The 23,791-nt window shown below is 31.1% G+C and overlaps 2 protein-coding genes across 4 annotated transcripts in view; one reads left to right on the top strand and one right to left on the bottom strand.

Moving 5' to 3' along the window:
- Window positions 1-23,791, top strand: part of LOC126740200 (sodium-coupled monocarboxylate transporter 1-like) — a 29,931-nt gene that overhangs the window by 751 nt on the left and 5,389 nt on the right. For both annotated transcript variants that reach the window (XM_050446135.1, XM_050446134.1), the window contains exon 3: window positions 22,815-22,974. In XM_050446135.1, coding sequence (XP_050302092.1) covers window positions 22,815-22,974 — 160 coding nt within the window. The remainder of the gene's footprint in view (window positions 1-22,814; window positions 22,975-23,791) is intronic.
- Window positions 1,918-19,196, bottom strand: LOC126740199 (U2 snRNP-associated SURP motif-containing protein-like). 2 transcript variants are annotated; one of them, XM_050446132.1, is made up of 13 exons: window positions 18,979-19,196; window positions 18,859-18,926; window positions 14,914-15,287; window positions 14,692-14,860; window positions 14,390-14,641; window positions 14,127-14,328; window positions 13,978-14,040; window positions 6,790-6,896; window positions 6,562-6,736; window positions 6,240-6,459; window positions 6,029-6,184; window positions 2,259-2,406; window positions 1,918-2,183 (listed from the first exon to the last, which is right to left on the bottom strand). In XM_050446132.1, the coding sequence occupies exons 3-13, from the start codon at window positions 15,277-15,279 to the stop codon at window positions 2,029-2,031; spliced, it is 2,013 nt and encodes a 670-aa protein (XP_050302089.1). In that variant the 5' UTR covers window positions 15,280-15,287; window positions 18,859-18,926; window positions 18,979-19,196; the 3' UTR covers window positions 1,918-2,028. The 2 variants fall into 2 exon arrangements, with proteins under 2 accessions (XP_050302089.1, XP_050302090.1); XM_050446133.1 differs by lacking the exon at window positions 18,859-18,926.

Genomic DNA, 23,791 nt, shown 5'->3' with positions numbered 1-23,791 from the left:
GTACCGCAGATTATGGCAATTATGTAATTTTAACTTTTTTAATCAATATTTAACAGATATTAAAGCCATTACAGAATATCTCGGGACCAAACAAATGGAACAACTTTTTTACACAAAAATCAATCAAAAGTTTATTGTTACACAAAAGTTACACGATTACAAACCCTTAAATTACTCAATGTTAAATGAGAAGCTATTTTACAATTAATAGGTAACAGTGAAAAAACATAAGATAAAAACAATTTTAAGTAAAAAATTTTAAATGTAAAATAAAAACTCAAAAATGTCACTCTAATTATATAAAAATGATTGGCAACAACTTAAAGGACAATCCGGCTCATTTCTAAAGATACATAAATGATAAAAATAATTTAAAACATGTACCTTAAAAATCAAACGGCAAATAATGCCCAAAATATAGCTGACTTGTTTACTGAATATTTTTCTAGTGTATATGATTCAACCAACTACCAATTGCCCAAAATAGATTCATGTCCAAAAGCAAATATTTCTTTTCATAATATTAAAATCTCTGAAATTTATGAGGGCATTTGTTAACTCAGAAATTCTTTTTCAACAGAACCCGATAATATTCCAAACTACTTTCTGAAACCCTTATGCACACTGTTTAATTTATCTTTGCTATCATGTATCTTCCCTACTAGATAAAAAGAAAGCTGTGTAACACCTATTTGTAGAGGAATGTTGTCTGTGGTACAACATGAGTGTGCAGCTTGAAAACTCGGCAATATAGGAGACAGATCTATTGGAGGTTTTGGAGAGGAAGGAACAAGTGGACTCAATCTACAGTGACTTCTCCAAAACCTTCGACAGAGTCAGTTTTGACATTTTGCTTGCAAAACTTCACAAATTAGGATTTACTGGGGAAGCCGTGGAATGGATGTCGAGTTCTCTAAAGGATCAAAAACAAAGAGTGAAACTATTTAATTTTTTTCAGCATCATTTGAGATTATATCAGGTGTTACTCAGGACCACTTCTATTTAGTCTATTTATAAATGATATTTTAAATAACCTTGAATCGTTAGTTTTATTTTTTGGAGATGACTTAGTTAGATATAGATATATAAAGTCCATCGATGACATATGTATATTTCAAAAGAATATTGACAAGTTAGAGACCTTGGTATCATTTATAATGAAAGCATTAATTTTAATGACCATATTTCATAGAATTTAAATCTTAAACTTCTTGGTTTAACATTGAGAGATTGTAGTGAAATTCCATTTGATGTAACGAAAGTTGTGTATTGTTCTCTTGTATGCTCTTAAATCGAATATGCTGGTTTTGTCCCCTATGTATGATCAATATATTAATTCTATCGAGAAAGTTCACAAAAAGTATCTTAAATATAGTGGTTACAAAAACGGGATTCCAGCTTCAGATATAGATAAAAGGGTAAACACATCGTCGACTAAGATCTTTTTCACATAAATGTGCATGCAATAAACCATTTGATAAGGCCTTACTTAATATGTTTAAATGAACACTTTGATATAGATCCTTTTAATTTAAGGTTAAATCCATTTAAAACTATGATTTATTGTTAACTTTAGAGTTGTTTCCCTTAATGTTCCTATAATGCACCTTATTTTAAAAAGTATTTAAAAAAAAATATTGTTACTATAGTGCTGTAACGAGGTGATCCTGTCAATTTAATAAATACATAAGATCATGTTTACTTGTGTGTAGGAAATTTCTTTAGTATAATGATAGTTGAATTGAATGAATGGATGTTTTCCTTATTTGTAGCCAACAATAATTAAAGTATTCTTATCTGTTTTTGGGGCAAATGTTCCTTGAAGCCTAAATGTGGGTCAAAATATGTATCAATATTATAAAATACTATCACAGCCTATGGAAAAAACATACACTTTGGCTATGAAAATTGCCTAAATAAATTCAATAATGTTATATATATTAACTAATATTGTAACAATAATACAATTAAAACTAGAACAAGTCAAACCTCATAACAATTAAATAAGTAAAAACTTCTAAAAAATACTTAGTGCTTGCTGCCAGATCTATTTCTTCTCTTTTCCCTATCTCTTCGGCTGGGACTATAGTCCCTTGCACTTTTGCGTTTTTTATGCCTCGACTTACGGTCCCTCGGGGAATAATCCCGTTTTTTCAAAGCGCTTTTTCTGATTTCTTCCTCCCCTGTGTATATTATTCAAAACCACATGAAGAAGAAGAAGACTAATGTTGATCGAGTATCGTTAAAAAACGTCGTACCTTTAACGCAGCTTTCATTTTTACTGATTTTCTCCATGGCGATTTCTTGTTGCATGTAAAATATTTGGGTTGAAGACATCGATTGGGTTTCGAGCTCCTCGGGATCTACGGAATCCCATTTGGAGGGCACGAAGTAGTCTGGCTGGATCTACAAGATTATTTAAAATTTAATTATTTAACTTTATAGTTCAGCAAATCCAATGAATGTTTAGTTTTTTTTTTAATAAACTTAACATATGTTTTTGAACGGTTGACAAAAGTTATTGAGAAAAACTTGATGAAAAAAATTATATTTTTGTCGCCCTTGTAAATTCTACATCAATGTTTTGTTGAATTATGCTGATTTCCCAGAATAATTATTGAAAATTGTATAAAGCTAAGTTATTAATTTTATTATTTTCTTTTAACGATTCAATAATTTTTTAGTTAAAGTGGTTATTTTGGTGTTAGTAGTTGTGGTAATTATAAAAGACTTTGATTTCTTTACAATTAAAATTAAGACCGAATTTTAGCGAATAAATATCTAGCATTACTTAATAATTTCTCCGCATCTCCTGTTTTAAAAATAAATCCCTCCTAAAATTTTTGCCTAATGATTCTTGGAAATAAAAACAAAATTAATATAACCAAGGACAATATTGACATTATTTTGGGTGACACACAACTTGATGTTGTTCAGATTGCTAAGAATTTGGAAATTATGGCTGACAGTGACTTAAGATTTCGTGAGCATTTGAAAGAACTTTTACAAATAAATCGTATTTTTCTCTTCAAATTCTTTATAGTAGGCGACACTTCCTTAACCAAAAATTAAGGAAAAGTGTATGTCTCTTGTTCTTTCTAACTTGTGTGAAATGTAGTGTGTGATTTTTTTTATTGATCAGGAGGATTAATATCCATTCAAAGGGTTCAAAGTGCTCCGAAAAATTGCTGGAATTTAATTAGTTGAATATGGAATCTCTCCAATGAGAAACCTCCTATTTCACTAAAAGTATGTTCGATATATCCAAACCAAACCCATTTAATAAACATAAAATTAAAAAACAAGTTCAAAATGACTCAGCATAGAACAGTTTTCTTTAAAAGGTCATTTAGCTACAATGCCAAAAATGTATACAACACGCTTTTTCAGTGTAGTTTTTCCTTCTGCATTGTTCATTGCGTGCAACTCCAATTAATTATTACGTTATTATTTAGATACAGGGCATGCTATCTTTATAATATAATTTCATAATAATAAAGTTTTGGATGATTCAGTTGAGTAGTTATTTACAGCTAGACTGCGTCACACTTTTTTGGATATACTTAAGAATTTTTATGTATTTATTTATTTATTCGATAAAAGTCCTTTAGAGCCCTGAGGAAGCCAATATATTTGACGAAACGTCGACCAATTTACAGTGGTGGCCAAAAGTATGGAAACTTTAAACTTTTTCAAAAAATGCAGAAAATATCGCAATGCGAAAACTCTCAAAAATATAAATAAACAGCTAATCAGCAAATAAAGAAATTCCAATGGAGGTAAAGCAAAAGAATGATGTAATAAACATTTTGATGAATAAGGAGTTATTTCTTAGTGGCCAAATGTATGGAAACCTTTAATAAAATCATAATAATTGTTTACTACAAGCTGTTTAACGGTACGATTTTGTTTGAGTGAAGACAGGCATCATGCCTAAGTGTAAATACTTATCTAGTGATTTAAAAAGTAAAATAGTTGAACTATACCAGAAAGGTTAAAAAAAAATTGAAATAAGTAAAAATCTAAACATTTTAAAAGGCACTGTTTCAAAAATAATTAAAAAATTTGAAGAGAGAGGAAATGTTTCGGTAGCCCACAAGCAAGGAAGACCAAGAAAGTTGTCCAAAAGGGCTATGAAGGTAATGAAAAGAATATCGATGAACGACCCAAAGAAAACTTTTATAGATATTTCTGGAGAAATGAGTGAAATGGGGATTTCTATGTCTGCTCGCACGGTGAGAAGAAGGCTAAATGAAATAGGGCTTTTTGGAAGAGTTGCTGTAAAGAAACCACTAATATCAAAGAAAAATAGAAAGGATCGCTTGAAATTTGCACGAGATCATCTTACCTGGTCTCACCAAAATTGGAATACTGTATTGTTTAGTGACGAAAGTAAGTTTCAATTATTTGGGAGTGACGGGAGACGTTATGTCCGACGACCACAAGGTACAGCCACAAATACCAAATGCCTACGGTAAAACATGGTGGTGAAAGCGTAATGGTGTAGGGTTGTTTCTCCCGATCAGGTGTTGGCCCCCTGGTTAAAATTGATGCAATAATGGACCGTTTTCTATACAAAGACATATTGGAGAACAACATGTTGCCTTATGCTGAGGAGGAAATGCCATTGAGATGGTTGTTTCAGCAAGACAACGACCCTAAACACAAGTCCCAATTTGTGAAAAACTGGTTAAATGAACAGGGCATTGATTTAATGGATTGGTCTTCACGGTCCCCAGATCTGAATCCCATAGAGAATTTGTGGGATCATTTGGACAGGAAGATTCGAAACCATTCGATTTCAAACAAGGCTCAACTGTGGGAAATACTGCAAACTGAGTGGGCTGCCATTTCCAGTGAAGACTCTGCAAGACTTGTCAATTCTATGCCACGAAGATGTAGAGAAGTAATAAATTCGGAGGGATATGCCATAAAATATTAGCAGATTTTGATTTAGATGTAATTTATATAAATAACTTTCTTCAGTTTCCAAACTTTTGGCCAAGAAAATATTAATTTTATTTCATTTTCTTTTTATAATACGTTTAATTTCAAATTAATATGTTAAGTTAGGTAATATATTATATATACTTTATCACAATATGAGTAACTTTATTATAGTTCCTGGTTTCTTTAAAAAAAATACAAATTAAAAAAGTTTCCATACTTTTGGCCACCACTGTAAATAAATCTAGCCTTATCAATCCCTAAACCCGACTAATCAAGCACTTTGACAAGTAAATTACTAACTTAGTTTATATCTACAGAACAAATAATAATTCAGGATAACCAATTGGAAATAACTATGTACGATACAAATTCAATATTCCGGACAGATATGATTCTTTACAATACCCAATTATCAAAGTATTCGGATTATTGCTTTTTTTACATGTATATATTTTAAATCATTGACAATAGTGGTTTTAAATCTAAGCAGCTTTAAAAAAAGCATCTAATTTTGTTTGCACAGTCTTGTTTGCTACTTTACAGGTTTTTGCTTTTGTCTTATTTAAAAGCAAAATTTCATGCAAGACCATTTTGTAAAATTAAAAACCTACTGCATAACTGGATTTTGGATTATAATATAAGTTGGTATATAAATTAGTGGAAAGATAAAACTAATTCATTGTTTATGATTTTGTTGCTTATTTATTGGTTTTTTTTTTTATATAGTTTTTAGTCCATACTGTTCTTAAAGCAGTAACTTATATTTTTTTCATGAAAGCAAACACAGTCCAGCTTCTTTTCCTGCTTTTAGTTATAAACTATATTTTGTAGATTATGGATTGAATAAAATTTGATTTGATTTAATATTTAGCACCTAACTACTATACTTAGAAATTATGCTTAAAAAGATTTAAGGAGCCGCAACAACTTTAAGAAGAACAACAAACTTTAAAACATGGTAATTATTTCCCAAAAACGCTTTTTTTTTACTTATTTTTACTTAAAAGCTTGTATAGCTAGGCTATACCAGGTAATTATATACAAAATTAAGCAATACTGGAAAATAAATAATTTGTACCTTCTTTTCAATTTTTTCGTCTTTAGGCGGAATAACGCATTCCTGATTGCTGCTCTTCAAAGACCTTTTAAGCAAACTAGCCCCATCTAACGGCTCGTCGCTACTCGAGTTAGTTCCATCCAAACCTTCGCATTTTTCTTGAAAAAGAGACTCGTACTAAAAAATAAAATGGTTCAGAATATTTTCCAATAATCACAATAAACCACCTCACGTTCTCAAAGAGATCAGTTGGCACTAAACAAATTGTCCCAAATTGCTGTAGGACCTTGATCACTTTTGATCCGAATAAAATTTTATCGCATTCTTTTTTTATGGTTATGAAGCATTCGTATAGTTTCTCCAAGACCTTTTTTAACTTGTTGAGCATGTTGTTATTAATTTTTATGTTTTGTCTGGCACAGTTACTCATTACGTCAAAAAGTAAGTAAAACCTGAAAAAAATAAGTTATAGGTACAGACCGTTTTCTTGTAAGAAATTAATTATTCAAATTTTTGGCATTCCCGTAATGATTGTTAGAGCCCATCTTTCATACCTGGCAATTTTGCTTGGCAACTTAGTCGAAACGTTGGACAACGACTCGACAATTATATCGATGACATCATCTATGGCGGCGGTATGATTTATACAAAAAATCATCCCTTCGGCAATGGAAGCTCTGTTTAAAGTCAAATTGCGAATTATATCGATGAAACGTTCGCACTGACTCTCTAAAACGTGTTAATCAGAATCTTTAGTTGACCTTTATTTATGTTTTGATTACCTGATAGCACTGTGCGAGTATCTTTATCTTTAATGAGCTCTTCTGGCATCCCGGATGTAAAGTCCGGCGCGATTGGGGGTAACCAAATCGAACCCCCTTTAAACATTCTACAAAACAATTATTTGAAAATTGTAGATTTTAATGTAGGTGGGCTTAATAATTTAATAATGTTATATAAAAAAGGTCAATCAGATACCTTTGCGATATGTGATAATATAAACGTCTATAATCTGATTGCAATTATGTTGTCCCTTTATACTGGCATTCTTGATTATTAACGAGTGTATAAAGCAAAAATATTTTTTTAAAACTTGAAAACATGCTTTCGTTTTACCTTTGCTAAGATAAAAAAATCTTTAAAAATTTAAAGATCTTTGGTTAATTAGTATTTTGCCAGTAGTGTCAAAAATTTTAGAGAAAATAATGGACAAGCAGAATGCAGAACACAGCATCCTACTGTTAAAATAATCGGGTTTTCGTCAAAACCACTGCTGTACCACCGCTATGCTAGATGTTACATGCTTGGAATACAGGTAAACTTAACGTCCTAATTTTATTAGACTACTTAAAGGCTTTCGATTTAATAAATAATCATATTCTCCTATCAATCCTTCCTTATGGTTGTTTTTCCAACACAACAATAAAGTTCTTTTATTTGTATTTATGCAGTTGAAAACAGAGAGTTGTCTTAAATGGAATTGTCTTTGAATATGGCCAACGTTAATAGTAATGTACTACAAAGAAGTTTTTCGGCCCCCTTTTAATTACAATATGACCCGTGACAACTAAATAATTTTTTATGTAAATAAGCTGATGGGACACAGTTGTATTGCTCTTTGATATGGGCATAGAAATACCCATCTACAGCATATAGTTTATTACTCTAACAAACATCTCGTAATTAATCCCATAAAATCTTCAGTAACACATTTTGGTAGTGAAAGACATTGCTTGTGAAATATTACCTATTGAATTTAATAATATTCCTCTGGAAATAACAGTCATCAAAATCCTTAGGTCTCATAATTGACACAAATTTGCGTTTCCATTCCACATGTGTTGACAGTTGAAGACAACAAAATAAGAACTACCAAAGGGTACAAAGGTTCAAAATTCATGTCTGTTGATTGATAATTGCCTGATAAATTGTGTTTCGGTATAAGGCGAAAAAATTGAATATCTCACAAGTTAAAAGAAATAATATGCCTCAGCATGTATAACAGTCGCAAATTGCATTTTGCAATAATATGCTATTTATTTTTATTTATTTATTCGAAACACAAACAGATGAGTGCAATACAGTATTCACTGTTTAAATATTCAACCAAAAATGAAACTGTACAATTGTAAAAGGTATTCCCTCAATATACCCTTCAAGGTATTTTGAGAACTGTCTAGAAGAAATGAGAAATCAATTACAGGCAGTTTAAAAGTCAATTTTAGTTGCCTGGAAATTAAAGAAAATCACTATAGATGCCTGGACGAAAGAAAAATGTCTTAACTGCTTAGAAAATTGAAAAATCATTTGAAAGTTATTAAAAAAAAATTACTGTAAATGCCTGGACGATAAGCGAACTGTCTTAAAAGTATATTTTTTCCTAGGCAATGGATTAAACAAGTGGTATTCTCAAAAATCAGTTTCACGTGGAAAACATTTTCGGAATTTTGACCATTGCCTCAACTCATAATATTTGAATTATCTATTTCTGCCCACATTGTAATAAGATCCGTTCCTCCGTAAACCCAAAAATGGCTTCTCTATAGAATAATTTTTCTCTTTCTTTTTTAACTACTCGGAGGAAATACAATCATCGATTTTTTAACAGTTAACATACTTAATTCAAAGTCTAACACTTGATTGTCAAAGTAAAAGTCTAACAATTTTTATCTTCCATCTTATAAAGTTATAAATCGACCTAGGATTGAACAAATTTCCAACATTTCAACCATTTATTTTGATCATTTTCAAGGCTCTTTATACAGTAGTTATTGTCATTACACCCTAAGGTATTTTAATGGAGATTTCAGAGGGGATTTTTTTTTAATGAGATGAATAGATTAATTTGGAATTTATATTAAATTATTGGCTCGACTCCCTAGAATTTTGAAATTATTTAATTATGGCTGGCAAGCCTTAAGTTCAATCTAGAATTACTCAAAATCAAATTCAATTTCCGCAAAAGCGTTTTATGATATGAGACTTAATCCAACCCTTTTCTCATTTTTAGATAAAATGTGAAAATTTGCAGCATCCTAGCTTTAGTTGAAGTAGAAGATTTGGGAGACATTTCCGACGTTGTTCAGGGCTATTTTTTAACTATTCTGCCATAACTTAACACTGTCCTATAAATTTGTGGAGATCGAGTACAATTCTGAGATACTAATAAAAAAAAGTGGAAAATATTCCAATAAAATTCTTCAGATCATAATAATCCCCTTATTATTATTTAACGTAAAATCTGTTTAATTCTTAAAAAATGGAATATCAATCTGGCAAGCAGGCATGACTATAATAGCAGAAGAAGGGCTACTGATAAATAATTAACTAAGAATTTACTAAATTAAAAAAACAGTTGCCGAAGATGATTTAAAACAGTTTTTTAACCATTTTCTTGTACATATAAAAGAGATTGAAGAAAAGCGACTATTCTGAAAAAAAGTTAAGGCTCCTAATTGCACGAATATGATATAATTGAATTTTTATCAGATAGGTTTTAACTGTACTTTACATATTTTTAATTATTATAACTTTTATGTGAAAATACATGTTATTTTTGTTTTTTGGCCCATGAGTGTTAATTTACGCATTATTTTTACCTTATATGTTTTTTATTTGTCACAGTTAACGACAACTTTGACCCTTATGGTGTGATAATTTGAAATATACTCATTCGATTGTATTGCTTTACAGTGTGACTTGCAGCATATAGGGTGTATAAAAAATAAACTAAATTTTAACGTCATTAAGAGCAAGGTTGATTCCCGTTCATTTAAAAAGGATCCAATTTACTTCAATTAGAATATTTTTACGTAACTGGAACGTTGTAAATCTATTTCTGATTTATCTTTCGGTTTTGTTCAAAACTTAACATACGAACACCTCTGTAGTTGAATGACGATCTTAAATTTGTCAGTGAAGATTGATGGCTCATATTCGTCTCCCTCTTTTTGGGTCAATTTTCGATTGATACCCTCGAGTCAAAGAGAAATAGGGCTTTAATGACTTGTGATGTTGCATGAATTACTACATGGATATATTGACTGTCCAGAATTACTGACTACATTAAATTTCTATGTCTCATGAAAAATTAAAGAACTTTAAAACATTCTATTGCCCCAAACTAATTTACTTATCAATTCGTCTATTTATGTAATGTGTAGCAACGTTTTGTATGTTTACACATCGATGTTATTAAAGATTCTACACAACTATCTATTTGATTGACTTATTTTTCTTCTATATTGCTTTTTTTATTACTATTGAAATCATCGGCACTATCTTGATTAATGCTGTTTATTTTACCTTAAGACATTTAAATTTATAGACAAATTATATTTTTCACAATCGTAGTTTAATATGCTTAGTATAGGTAGGTATATAAAACATGCACAACATGTCAACAACTAATTTAAGTTTATTAGTTTTAATAAATTGTGATTGTTTTGCCCTGTAGATATTCTGTTGGGCTGTAGTGCTTTAAATAAATAAATAAATAAACATTTGTAATATGAGGTACTGGATTATCTGCGTAAGCGACTGTATCAAAAAATGCATTTTTTTTGAGTATCTTCATTTTTTTCTTTAACTGCATGAAGCAATAACTAAAATTTTTGCTTTTTGTGCTATCAAGGTATTTTCGTGGGCAGTTACAGAAGAAAAGTGTCATTTAATTTTTAAGCAGTTAAAATCGACATTCTATTATAATTAAACGTCGTTTCAATGTAGTTTAAATCATCTTTGATTCCTATGGAGTATATGGTGTGAGTTAATTCATTAACTGAAATAATTACTTCCTGATAATCGAAACAAAGTCGGAGGAGCTATCTCATTTAAAAAAAAATAAAAATAAAAATAATATGGAGCAAAATAAAAAATGAGAAATAGCTATCACTTACAGTCAGTAAAAAAAAATCAATTTTTACTGCCCAAAGTTAAAGAAGATCTTTTCGATTTAAGTCGCTTGGAAGTAAAATAAAGTTACTGTATAGATGCCTGGGAATAATGAGAAATATCTTAAACTGCCCATGAAAAATGAAAAAACTCTTACAGGCAATAGAAAATTCAGTTTTAGTTGCCTGGAAGATAAAGAAAATTACGTTAAGTGCCTGGAACAAATGAAAAATACCTTCAACTATTTGGAAGAAATAAAAAATTACTTACAGGCAGTTGAAATTATTGTAGATGCCTGAAAGAAAAGAGAAATACTGTCTTCAACTTTCTAGAGAAATTTTTACAAACAGTAAATATTCACTGCTTGAAAATAAAAGAAAGGTATTAACAGGGAAAAAATGCGAGATGCCTTCAATTGCCTGGAAGAAATGAGAATCATTTACAGGCAGTTAAAATAAAAAATCTCTAGATGAAAAAGCTCTTACAAATAGTTGAAAATTCAATGTTCACTGACTGAAAATAAAAGAACATTAATGCCTGGAAAGAATGAGAAATGCCTTCATCTCCCAGGAAGAATTGAGAAATTATTTACAGGTAGTTGAATGAGAAATATTCTTGCAGGCAGTTGAAAAGTCAATTTTAGTTGCCCCAAAGTTAAAGACTGTAGATGCCTAGACGAAAAAAGAAATGCCTTAACTGCTCAGAAAATTGAGAAATCACTTGAAAGTTAAACTGCTTGAAACTAAAAAAAATTACTGTAGGCCTGGACGAAAAGCGAACTGTCTTAAAATTATATTTTTTCCTAGGCAATATGGCACACTGAATGAAACGAGTGTTATTTTTTAAAAGAGTCCCACGTCGAAAAAAGAGGGAACATTTTCGCAATTTTGACCATTTCCTCGACTTACATATTAATTCTCTATTTCTGCCCACATTGTAATAAAATTCGTTCCTCGGTTAATTCAAAAACCGCTTCTCTATAGAATAATTTTTTCTTTCTTTTTTAACTTCTTGAACGAAATACAAGCATAGATTTTTCAACAGTTTAAGATTAATTCACTAAAGTCTAGCACTTTTTCTTTGACAATCAAGTGCTAGACTTTAGTGAATTAATCTTAAACTGTTGAAAAATCTATGCTTGTATTTCGTTCAAGAAGTTTGAATTTTTTTTCTTTGACAATCAAAAGTATGCAGGAAAAGACAGAAACTCCGATATAATTTAGCAGATCTTTTAATGACGCAGTGGACACAATCTTGGCATTATTTTTGTCAAGTGTAACAATTTTTTTCTAAAAAAATATTTTCATCTGATTTTATCATAAGTTATAAATTGACCTAGGATCGAACAAATTTCCAACATTTCAACAATTTATTTTGATCATTTTCAAGGGTCTTTATACAGTAGTTATTGTCATTACATCCTTAGGTATTTTAATGGAGATTTTAGAGGAGATTTTTTTATGAGATGAATAGATTAATTTGGAATTTATATTAAATTATCGGCTCGACTCCCTAGAATTTTGAAATTATTTAATTATGGCTGGCAAGCCTTAAGTTCAATCTAGAATTACTCAAAATCAATTTCCGCAAAAGCGTTTTATGATATGAGACTTAACCCAACCCTTTTCTCATTTTTAGATAAAATGTGACAATTTGCAGCATCCTAGATTTAGTTGAAGTAGTAGATTTATGAGACATTTCCGACGTTGTTCAGGGCTATTTTCTAACTATTCTGCCATATATTAACACTGTTCTATAAATTTATGAAGATTGAGTACAATTCTGAGATACTAATAAAAAAAAGTGGAAAATATTCCAATAATATTCTTCTGGCCATAATTTTAACAATGTTTTGGGTAGGATATATGTATCTTTATTGTTTTTTTTATTATGCTATTTATATAAATTCAAGAAATGTAAGTTTGTGTTTTTTATGGTCTGAAAGTCCTCTAGAAGATGATTGGGCATATAGTTGGCATATATATGCCCAACAGGGCATATATATAAGTGTTTTGAAAAAGTCTATACAGGTTTTTCCTAAGATATTTGAAAATTTACTTAAAAAGGAACACTCCTGAGGTATGCTTAACGACCTATTTCAGGTAGTTGAGCAATGTATTATTTATAATTTATTATTACAAATCTCTAATTAATTTATTTAAAACATTTCTGTATTTCTGAATATGTTAATTTAACTTTTTAATGTTACATTTTGAATTAAAAATAAAAAGTAGAAATAGATATATTATCTTATTCTAAGCACAAAAATAACGCCTTCAAAGCAAAAGAAAAAATTATTAACATTCTTATTCCTAAAACCGTTTATTAAAAATTACATATATAAGGACTTGTAAACAACATTTTTTGTTTTGCCTTCTTGTAATATGTAAAATTATCAATTTTTAACGCTAGAAATTTAAAATAAAAGAATTTTCGTAGAAGAAGTTTTCACCCCATTTCACCCCTTCAGGGTGGAGGAATATTTCGAAAATCTGTTGTTCTCATTAAAATGAAATGTTTTGCAGTTTTTTCCAAAAAGAAATGAATTTAAGGATATTAGGTACAAATTAGGTAAAAATTACGTGTTTCACCGTTTTTTTTAAAAAAGTACATAGTTTTGACGCTATAATACATTAGGGGTGGTTTCAACCCCTTTCCGATGGAAATTTAAAAAATCCCTTCTTAGTGGACGCCTACATAACCATAGGAATGTTGTCCCCAAATTTCATATTTCTAAGATTTACTGTTTGGGCTGCACGTTGATTATCAGTTAGGACAAGTCTTTTTATATATAAGATTCAAAATGACAACACCGCAAACTAAGGCTAATTTCATCTTGTCAAACGGTTGTGTATGGTGTTTTTTCTTTAGTTTTTGGTTGAAAAAATGTCTCGTTTGAGTGTTTTTGTGAACTGTTACGATGGTAAAAACTTGTGCCGAACCATGGGAAAAAGGCCATTTATATATTGAAATAATGAAGTAATATCATTGTTTTGACATTCCAGGCACCTATATTACAGATTATGTGATATTTTTGTTGTACTTCAAAATGATAGTAGTAGAAAAATGATTCTTACCTAAAGGGTTCCATTCTCCATTCTCTCGTCGATTCGCCCTGTAAAATCGAGAACAACTTCCACCTGAAAAACACGAAAAACCCGACGAACGGTCCGATTAAACTTGAAAAATTCAAAAGTCTCATTGAAAAATCGCGTTAAATACTAGCCTATAATACACATGAACCGGAGACTTATTTTCGAATAAAAAATTATAATCCGGATTGCTTATCTCGTTGTTCATAATCATCCCTTCGAACAGTGGTCCTTCTCTAGCCACGTATTCCACCATACGATGAACCAAGTGTAAGATTTTTCTGTTTAATGGAATTGTCACTTTAACTTGGGCATTTAGAAGTACCGATTCTAATTCTAAAAAAAAAGTCCCATCAGTTAATTATAGTTAAATTAAACAATATGTAGCACTATATACCTGTTTGATCAAAATGCCGATTGCTCTTTATTTGCGCATTAAATGGCAGCCCGCTGCTGCTTGGAGGCAAATAAAGTTTTAAAAGCTCAGGAGGTACATAGACAGGGTGAGAGGGTAAATCCACTGATTTACCCCATCCCACGCGCATATCTGTGCGATGTTTCATGTTTTTTAACGCTCGTTCGGCGTCTTTGCGGCTCATAAAAGCCACAAAACCGCAATTTGTATCAATATTTCTAAATTTCTCTTCACCTACAAAGTAAGATCATAGACCCTTAAATGTTAGATAATATTATACGTACCTCTGGGCCACATAATTTTAACGCTTGCAAGAGGACCGAATGCCCCAAACTGTTCAGTCAAATATGTTTCGGAGATTCCAGGATCGAGGCTCGCTACAAACAAATTCGTTGACTTAGTGTCTCCGCCTTCAAAGTAGCTTAGTGCAGGGGCAGAGTTACTAATTTCTTCCTAAAATATTGTTGAAATATTTGAACTACTTATATAGTATTATCCTTACAAACCTTTAATCTCTCTCTTTCACTTTTCTCTGAATGTCTTTGCTTCAACTCCTCCTTGAGCTCCTCCAAATTCGATTTTGGTTTGTCCTTGTTTCTCTTTTTTGACCCTGGTAAAGAGTCTTTCAAGATCTTGGCGCACTCCAAGGCATTTTGTAGAGAAACGGTATTTTTAATAAAAGGTTTTGGTTTATACAGCTGGTTTTCTGCCGGTTTTAATTCATTTTTGTCGGCGTACAGTACTCCAGAGCGAACGAAAGCCTTGGGACTTGCTACGGAGGCAACTTGGAAGGTGTTGATGAAATCTTGAAAAACATGTGCGGTAGCTTCTTGTTCTTCTCTGATTTTTTTGTCGAGGTTCTTTTTTGACATTGTTATGCCTATAAGAAGATATATACTCAAATGTATTTAATTTGTAAAAAAAAGAGTGAGATTAGAGATATTTTAAATTAAAAAGAGTCCTTAAGTATTTAGTCAGGCAAATCATTTACAGATAACATTTATCATAAAAAAATCACTTATAATTAAAGTACAATTATATAAAAGTAATAAAATATTTTAAATAAACTATCACAAGATATGCTTTATATATTTTTCAGGTTTATCAATTATAGAATAGAGCAGTTGATTTATTGCCTAATGTGGTTTTTACATTACAAACTAATCAAGAAATATGGACCTTTTAATGTCAAAATTACTCCTATGGAAGGAGACAAATAAGGGACTGTCAGAACCTTAACCTAACTCATATTTATATTAACCTTGCCATTGCTTTTCACAACATAATTAGGTTCTCTTGGCTTTATAAATGAAATCTTATGACCCTTATTAGTATTGGTCTAAAAAACTTACATCATCTGCGAACATCAATGCTCTATGTATCTCAAAATAAACAAAATAGTATAGCACCTGAATACATAGACCTATGAAATGAGCCATATTACCCAAAGCATTAAGCTTACTATAAAGTATATTATAAGGCACGACGCAAATTTTCTGGTCTAACAATTGATAATGAGAAACCATATTACCAAGATATGCAATAAGCGCTCTTCTAGTTGTTATGCTCTTAGAGTAATTTCTTATAGTTTAGACTCTGACATGGCTATCATGCTTATCATGAGTCTCACCTGAGCTATGACATACACTGGTGGCCAAAAGTAGATTGACAAATTCCATTTTTATGGATATATTTTATCTGAAGCAAAGGAAAAACCGGTTGAGCTATTAGTGTTCAGGAATGTAAACAACATAGTTTGAAGAAACAAATTCCATAGATTTTTATTGCTTGCACTTTTTCTCAATATTTTTTTTTTATCAAATTCCAATAATTTCGTTTGACTGCTAGGTGGCCAAAATTGGATTGACAAAAACAACATATTTGTTCAGTCTCTGAGTTTTATGCGTTGGTTTCTGTAGATTTTACTTTCCTTACTATTAGTTTTGAAAAATATTCACAATGCCACGTGGTATAACTTTATCGATCGATATTAAGATGCGAATAATCGACGATTACCGGAAAGGGGTTAAACAGGCGGATATTGCTCGAAAATTTTCTCTTTTGAGGGCAACAGTAAGTGCAATAATAAAAAATTTTAATCTCCGTGGAAGAAATCAAGCTGCATTTGGAAGAAGAAGGTGTGGGTTCAGTTAGTTGTCGTACCATTAGAAGGAGACTTCAATATAGTAATTTAAAAACAAGACGCCCTGCAAAGAAACCACTACTAAGTTTAAAAAACGTACGGGCGCGATTGAGCTTTGCTCGAGAACATAGTCACTGGACAGTCTCCGAATGGAAAAAGGTTATTTTTAGTGATGAATCAAAGTTCAATTTGAATAATTCGGATAGCAAAAGATATGTTAGGCGTCCTGTGAACCAAAGGTATGATCCCAAATATACGGTGTCCACAGTCAAGCATGGAGGTGGTTCCGTGATGGTGTGGAGGTGTTTTTCGGGCTATGGGATGGGTCCACTACACTTGATAGAAGGCACGATGGATCGTTTCATGTATAAAGACATACTGCAGGATGTTATGGTACCTTACGCTGATGAAGTTATGCCACTCAATCACTACTTTCAACATGATAACGATCCGAAATACGCATCCAAGGTCGTTAAGCAATTGTTGACCCAAGAAAAAATTAATGTTATCAAATGGTCACAGTCACCGGACCTAAATCCGATTGAGAACATTTGGGATTACATTGATCGTCACATCTGATGTAAAAATTTCAAAAATAAACAAGAACTTTTTGAACCTTTGAGGGCATGCTGGATATCCATTGACACGTCCTATATTGACAATTTAATTAGGTCAATGCCCAAAAGGTTGGTGGAAGTGAGAGGAAATAGAGGCTATGCAACGCATTATTGAATAAAACCCTTTAAATTTTCTATACTTATTTTTATTTTAGTGAGCTTTGAATTTGTCAATTTAATTTTGGCCACTTGAAAATTGTTTAGTTTTTTAATTTTTTTTTTATAAAATTGGGTATTAAGAATAAATAATTTAAAAAACATTACAAATAGGCTCCGTTGTTTTTTAATCAGATCCTGTCCCACTTAATTTATCATGTCCTAAACCGTGATATAAACAAATTTGAAAAATAAGTAGTTATAGTAATAGTAGTGAATCTACTTTTGGCCACCAGTGTTTGTTTTTGGGGCTCATATGCTCAACATAGATTTGACTCACAGTTTATATGTGCAATTCAGTTTCTGTCTAGAATAGGACATCATGAGTTCACTTCTTGTAAAACATGAAATTTTAACACTTTGTTTCTTACATATTATTACAGACTATAAGTTTTATAATCAAAAATCATAAAAAACAAAATTATAAGAGACAATTCTTTTGGTACTAGGCTCACTTCCAGTTTCAGATTACTTATACCACACAGTGAGCAAATAAAAAATCCATTTGTTTATATGGGTAAGAAAATCTTGAACACCCTTCCGCTTGAAATTAGATTAATAGACAGTCCTGTTAGATTTAAGAAAGCTTTAAAAAAAATGTTGGCCTTAAAAGCTTGTTGCACACTGGATGAATTACATTTTAATGTAACTAGCTGGAATTAATAGTCTACTTTTCTTTTATTTAATTACTGTTTTTTATTTTTTATGTATTTCAATGTTTTTGAATTTTCCATGTATATTATACACATCACTTCTCATTTTTATACTCAAGAATGTTATTCTGTGCTCTGCGATGTTTGTAATTTATAAGGATTCTTTTAGCCCATAGCAAGGCTTTGTCAACAACTCTGTTTGTGATAATAAAGCTAGTTTATGACTCTGAGTATCACATAATTGATCTTTAGAAAAATCTGTATATACTGAGACAACCTGAAAGGTAAAAATTAAATTGATTTACCAAACTAAGTTTGAGCCAGTCGACCTACCCTTAATAAAATCAAACTTATAAGGCAATTTAGTTATTTTTATAACAAGCTCGATTATTACAAGCTCAACTCTTGGATATGATCCACACACAAATGCATTTTTTTAGGAAAAAAGAATTGAATCACCTGCTTAGCTGAACTTATTTTTACAGTAATTTATGGAATTAAAAAAACTCTTCCAAAGAAAATTGAATTTTGCTGTTACCCACAAGACCACAGTTCACGATATCAGTTGGAAAATCATACACAAATTAAATCATCATGAAATGTATTATATGAGCCATACCAAACTTATTGCTTGACTCTCTATAGGTCTGATGATAATTCCGAAGACGGAACTAATTAACTGACTAAACATAACAAACCTATATATACATTTTTGATAATGATTTAATTAATTTAATATAAAAAGACCTTGGATTATATATAGTTCTTTGAATTTGTACTTTAATTTAATTTCGCCTCTTTTACCTATGAATTTTTGGTTTGTTAAGTTTATTTAATATCTATTTATATATTGAATTTCGGAATATTTAAGTTTCTACTTACCACTTTTAAAGAAAAATACATAAAAGTAAGTCACAATGTGTAGTTTTAACTTTTTATCTTAATGTAAACTACAATAATTATAAGTAAATTATTTTTGACTTTTCAGAGATTTTTGTTTACCTCAACTTGGTTATTTTCGGTGAACAGTTGTTTGCTTCATTTGCATTATCACAGGAATGCAAAATTTTGTGAACAGGTGTTTTTAATCATGTTGCTTATCGTGGCGACAAATAGTGCAATAAGCGACAATTTAACCCAACCCATTTTTATTCGTTATTATATTTAACTCCGTCCGAAGAAGTAACTTTCAAAATGTGTAGATAATAAGTGACAGTGTGCCTATAATTTTTTTATACACAAGTAGGTCACATTTTACGTATTTTCCTTAAATAAAAAACCAGTCAGAGATCCGGCAACAGGGCACAACTGACCCACTTAAATCTTCACATCTAGTAGAATGTCAAAAATGTTACGAGTGAACCTCTTCCTATGATACTATCATAAGCTCTAAGCTCTAAGTAAAATGTAAATAAGGAATAAACAAAATTGAGTGAAGTGTTTATAATCAGAATAATAGCGACAAAAATTGCGGCAATGAGTACTTAGTTGCGTCATATTAGAATGAAATTCTGTGAACCGTTATTTTTAGAGCGGCGACAACCGTCAAAAAATGTACAAAATGTACGTTATCTTGAACATTTTTTGACGACAATAGCTTACAATAATTAGTACAAATTATATCCAATTTAATGAAAATCTCCTCCTTTCTAATGGATGAAAATTGCCAATTTTCATCCATTAGAAGGACCTTTTTTCCATATACTTATAAACCCCTGAGTTTGTAAGTATCTGATTAATTTGCACATTCTGTGGACAGTTTCTTTATAACTATGTTTCTTTATAAATATTTATTCTAATGGATGAAAATTGCCAATTTTCATCCATTAGAAGGACCTTTTTTCCATATACTTATAAACCCCTGAGTTTGTAAGTATCTGATTAATTTGCACATTCTGTGGACAGTTTCTTTATAACCAATAGAATGATCAAAATCCGGAAAAAACTCAAGATTCTGTGAACAGCTTATCATATCCGGTTGGCGACACTCGTCAATCATACTGTACCTTGGTAGAAAAAGGGCCAATGTCCAAATTTCCCATATTTGAGTTATAGGCATAGAACGTTAGTTTATTAATGACTTAACATTACTGAAAAGGCCAAAGTCCAAAATACTTGTGTTTTAGCGAAATAAACAAAATACACAAGACCTATGTCCAATTTTAGTTAATAGAAAAAAGGCCAATCTCTGGACTTACGCCTTTTCAATATATTAGAAGAATAAATTAAATGGCCAAAGTCCATAATATGGACATTGGCCCTTTGTATTATTTCATTTAGGAGATTGGCCTTAAGATTTTAATGCGTACCTAGTTTTTATAAACTCAAATTTTTAGTGTAATTTATTATATTATTAGTAAACTGTGTTCTGTGTTTGAATAACGTTAAATTATCGAAATGAGCAAAAGAACCCTGGAAATTTTGCAGAGATGACTAAGAAAAAACTAAAAAACGTGTAAAGAATGAAAAAAGTTGGATGGAAAATGAAAGAAGGGATCGCAAAGAAAAAGGAAAAGAATATAAGACAAAAAAAGGAATCCTACAAAGAGCAAAAGAGCTAAAGGAGCCTTGCGAATGTAAACTAAAATGTTGGCAGAAAATTGAAGATGTCCAAAGGCAGAATCTATTTAGAGATTTCTACAATTTATCAAGGCATGGTCAAGATCAGTTTATAGCGGAAACTGTTAAGGAATGTGCAAAATTTAGAGAACGACAAAGAAAATCAGCTGATAAGCAAATTAAACCTAGTCGAAGAAACTTTTCAAGAAAGTACTTTCGCACAAATGAAGATCACAAGAATTTGGAGGTTTGTCAGAAAATGTACCTAAATACTTTTGATTTGACCCTTAAAAAAGTGAGAGTAATTGTCGAAAAAAAAGATTAAATGATTCAAATATTTGCTCTTCAGACGGTCGGAGAAAAAATCAAAATCATTATAAAGTTACCGAGGAAAAAAGAGATTTTATTAAATCACATATTAATAGTTTCCCTACAGACAGCAGTCATTACTCTAGAGAGAGGACATCAAAAAAATATTTAAGTCCCGATCTTTCAATTGCCCAAATGTATCGACTTTACATTCAGTATTGCGAGGAACAAAACATAAACCCCGAAAAAGAGTCACTTTACAGACAGATTTTTAATGAAGAATTCAACTTTTCATTTCATGCCCCTGCGAACGACACTTGCTCTAAATGTGACAGTTTAAATGTAAACTTAAAGACATTTGATGGTAAAAATCTTATAGAAGAAAAAGAAAAAACTAAAATTGAAGTTTTGGAACAAAGAAATGCTCACTTAAACCTCTCTGAAATGGCTTACAAACTTAAGTCACTAGATAAAGAAAACAGCAAGAAAGACATCAAATTTGTTGTTGCATCATTCGACCTACAAAAGTGCTTACCTACACCATATTTGCGTAATGGCGTTTCTTTTTATAAAAGACAACTCTGGACTTATAATTTAACTGTTTATCAGACTTCAACTGCCGGCAATTTGGGAATTTGCTTTTTATGGGATGAGACAATTACTGCTCCTGGAGGTCAAGAAATTGCTTTATGCGTCCGAAAATACATCTTGTCATTACCAAAGGAAACGGAAGTTTTAAATCTTTATATAGTGATTCATGTTCGGGGCAAAACAGAAATATTTTTATGTGTACTATGATGAGCTATGTCTTGAAAGAATGTCAAGATCTAGGACATAATTTTCAAGAAATCAACCACAAATTTATGGAGCCTGGTCATACTCATATGGAGACCGACACAATTCATGCAGTAATCGAAATATGCAAGAAAAAATCGACTGCTGAAATAGAAGTCCCCCATGACTGGACTAATTTTATAAGAACTGTGCGCCGAAATCCACCCCTACAAGTTAAGGAAATGTTACAAAAAGACTTCCTAAATTTTAACAGCCTTTTGACGGAAAAATTGGTTCATAAAAAAAAAATGAGATTGGTGAAGTTGTTCCGTGGATGCGGATTAAATGGATGAAGTTCTCCGTTGAACACCAGTTTCAGATTTTTTACAAAACGAGCTTTAACGATAGTAAAGAGTTTAAGGTTGTTGACCTGAGAAGAGGTTCTGTACGAAACCAGCCTGCGATTCTGGATATTGGTGTGCCTAAACCTATAAATCAAAAACCGTTACCATTGGCAGATCTTAAAATCAAAGATTTGTTAGATTTGCTGCCTTACATTAGCGATTATAACAAACCATTTTATGAGAACTTATAAAGATCTTCCGACTTAAATGTTGAAAATATACAAGACCCTGAGCATGAAGAAAATAACTAACTTTCTCTGTTATTTTAGTGTAGGTATCATAAGCAGTAAAGATTTATGGCGACAGAAAATTAATTTTCTAATGCTAAAAAATACGAATTTCGTGTATAAATTAAGATGAATTTCGTAATTGGGATTGTTTTATTGTAGCAAAAAGGCCGATGTCCATTAGCTCTTTAATACCGCCTTGGCTAATGTCCACGCTTAGGGGCCAATGTCCGTACTGCTTTTCGATTCTTGAGGCCAATGTCCATTTTTTTTGCAATTTAGAAGACTAGCAATACATTTTCAAAAAGAATCCCTTCTTAATATTTAAAATCCCAAAAATAAGTAAAGTAGGAAAAAAAGGTCACAATTTATAAAAATATAAAGTCAATCCATCTCATTAACTCTGTTTTTCTCAAAACAGCTGAAATGGACATTGGCCTTTAGTCTACCAAAGTACAGCATTAATAGGCGCTTAATTATTCCTAACACGAAGAAAATAAAAGTATTAAATTTAAATGAAACTTCTAAATTTTTTTTAGTAATAAATTAATAATTATTTTTTCAGCTATATTTCAGGAATAAGCGTATTAGGTCTTCCGGCTGAAATGTATACGTACGGCACGCAGTTCTGGATGACTTTATCTTCGGAAATTCTCGTAGCGTTACTTATGGCTTACGCGGTCCTTCCAGTTTTCTACGATCTTCAACTCACATCTACTTACGAAGTAAGTATAAATAAACATCCTCTATTAAATTATATTGCGTGCAAACGCCCATGGTACTAATATTATAAACATAATTATAGCATTGGGTTAGTTTTAAAAAGAGTTTTGTTTTTGACGTTGGTAGCCATGACGGAGCGAAAAAGCGCAATCGTCAACATCAACGCATAACGTTTGGTAAATATCAAATTTTAATCGTTTTTTTAGACCATTAAACAAAAGAAATCGCATGTTATATATGCAAAATTCGAAAGCCTAAAAACTTAAGAATACCTTGTTAACATTTTTATTCGCATCCAAGTCGTTTTTATGCGACTTTTATACGGAAAATATGAACCCCAGATTCTCAAATAGTTAAAACATACATGGCCGCCATTGGCGTTTCCATAGATAATGCCTGATTTTATGTGAGAAACGATGAAATTTCAAACCAAAACATTTAAAGAACACGTCCAAAAATATCTATTAGCACTAAAACCTTCTGTGTAAAACACTATATTTATTTAGGTACTGTTAAAGCATTATTTTTTCACAATTACAATGCGTTTTGTTTTTTTTTACATGCCCAGTTAATAAATAAATTCCAGAGAAGTGAAATAGTTACCAAAGTTCGTATGTTATTCAATTCAATTACAAATTAGCATTAGTTTTCCTATGTTAACTGAACAGACTGAAGGATGGTTACTTTGAACAGTTTCAGGCATATCATTAGCAAACGTCTGCAACCATTTTTTTTTACTAACTAATATCCATTATTATTATTAAAGGATGGAAGCGTATTTTTAATTTAAAATTATCTGTTAACGGGTGACTCCTTAAT

The sequence above is a fragment of the Anthonomus grandis genome, chromosome 9, assembly GCF_022605725.1.
Source record: "Anthonomus grandis grandis chromosome 9, icAntGran1.3, whole genome shotgun sequence".
NCBI lineage: Eukaryota > Metazoa > Arthropoda > Insecta > Coleoptera > Curculionidae > Anthonomus > Anthonomus grandis.
The sequence above is the reverse complement of the archived record's forward strand: the minus strand, read 5'-3'. Positions and strand labels throughout refer to the sequence as shown.

What these genes read in the sequence shown, in the direction of transcription:
- LOC126740199 (XM_050446132.1), bottom strand. Translation starts at nt 15,279, where the DNA reads ATGTCAAAAAAGAACCTCGACAAAAAAATCAGAGAAGAACAAGAAGCT. An exon ending in TGGAGAATGGAACCCTTTAG is followed by an intron (nt 6,897 to 13,977) that starts GTAAGAATCATT and finishes ATTGTTTTGTAG; the next exon opens with AATGTTTAAAGGGGGTTCGA. An exon ending in TACTCGCACAGTGCTATCAG is followed by an intron (nt 6,737 to 6,789) that starts GTAATCAAAACA and finishes AACACGTTTTAG; the next exon opens with AGAGTCAGTGCGAACGTTTC.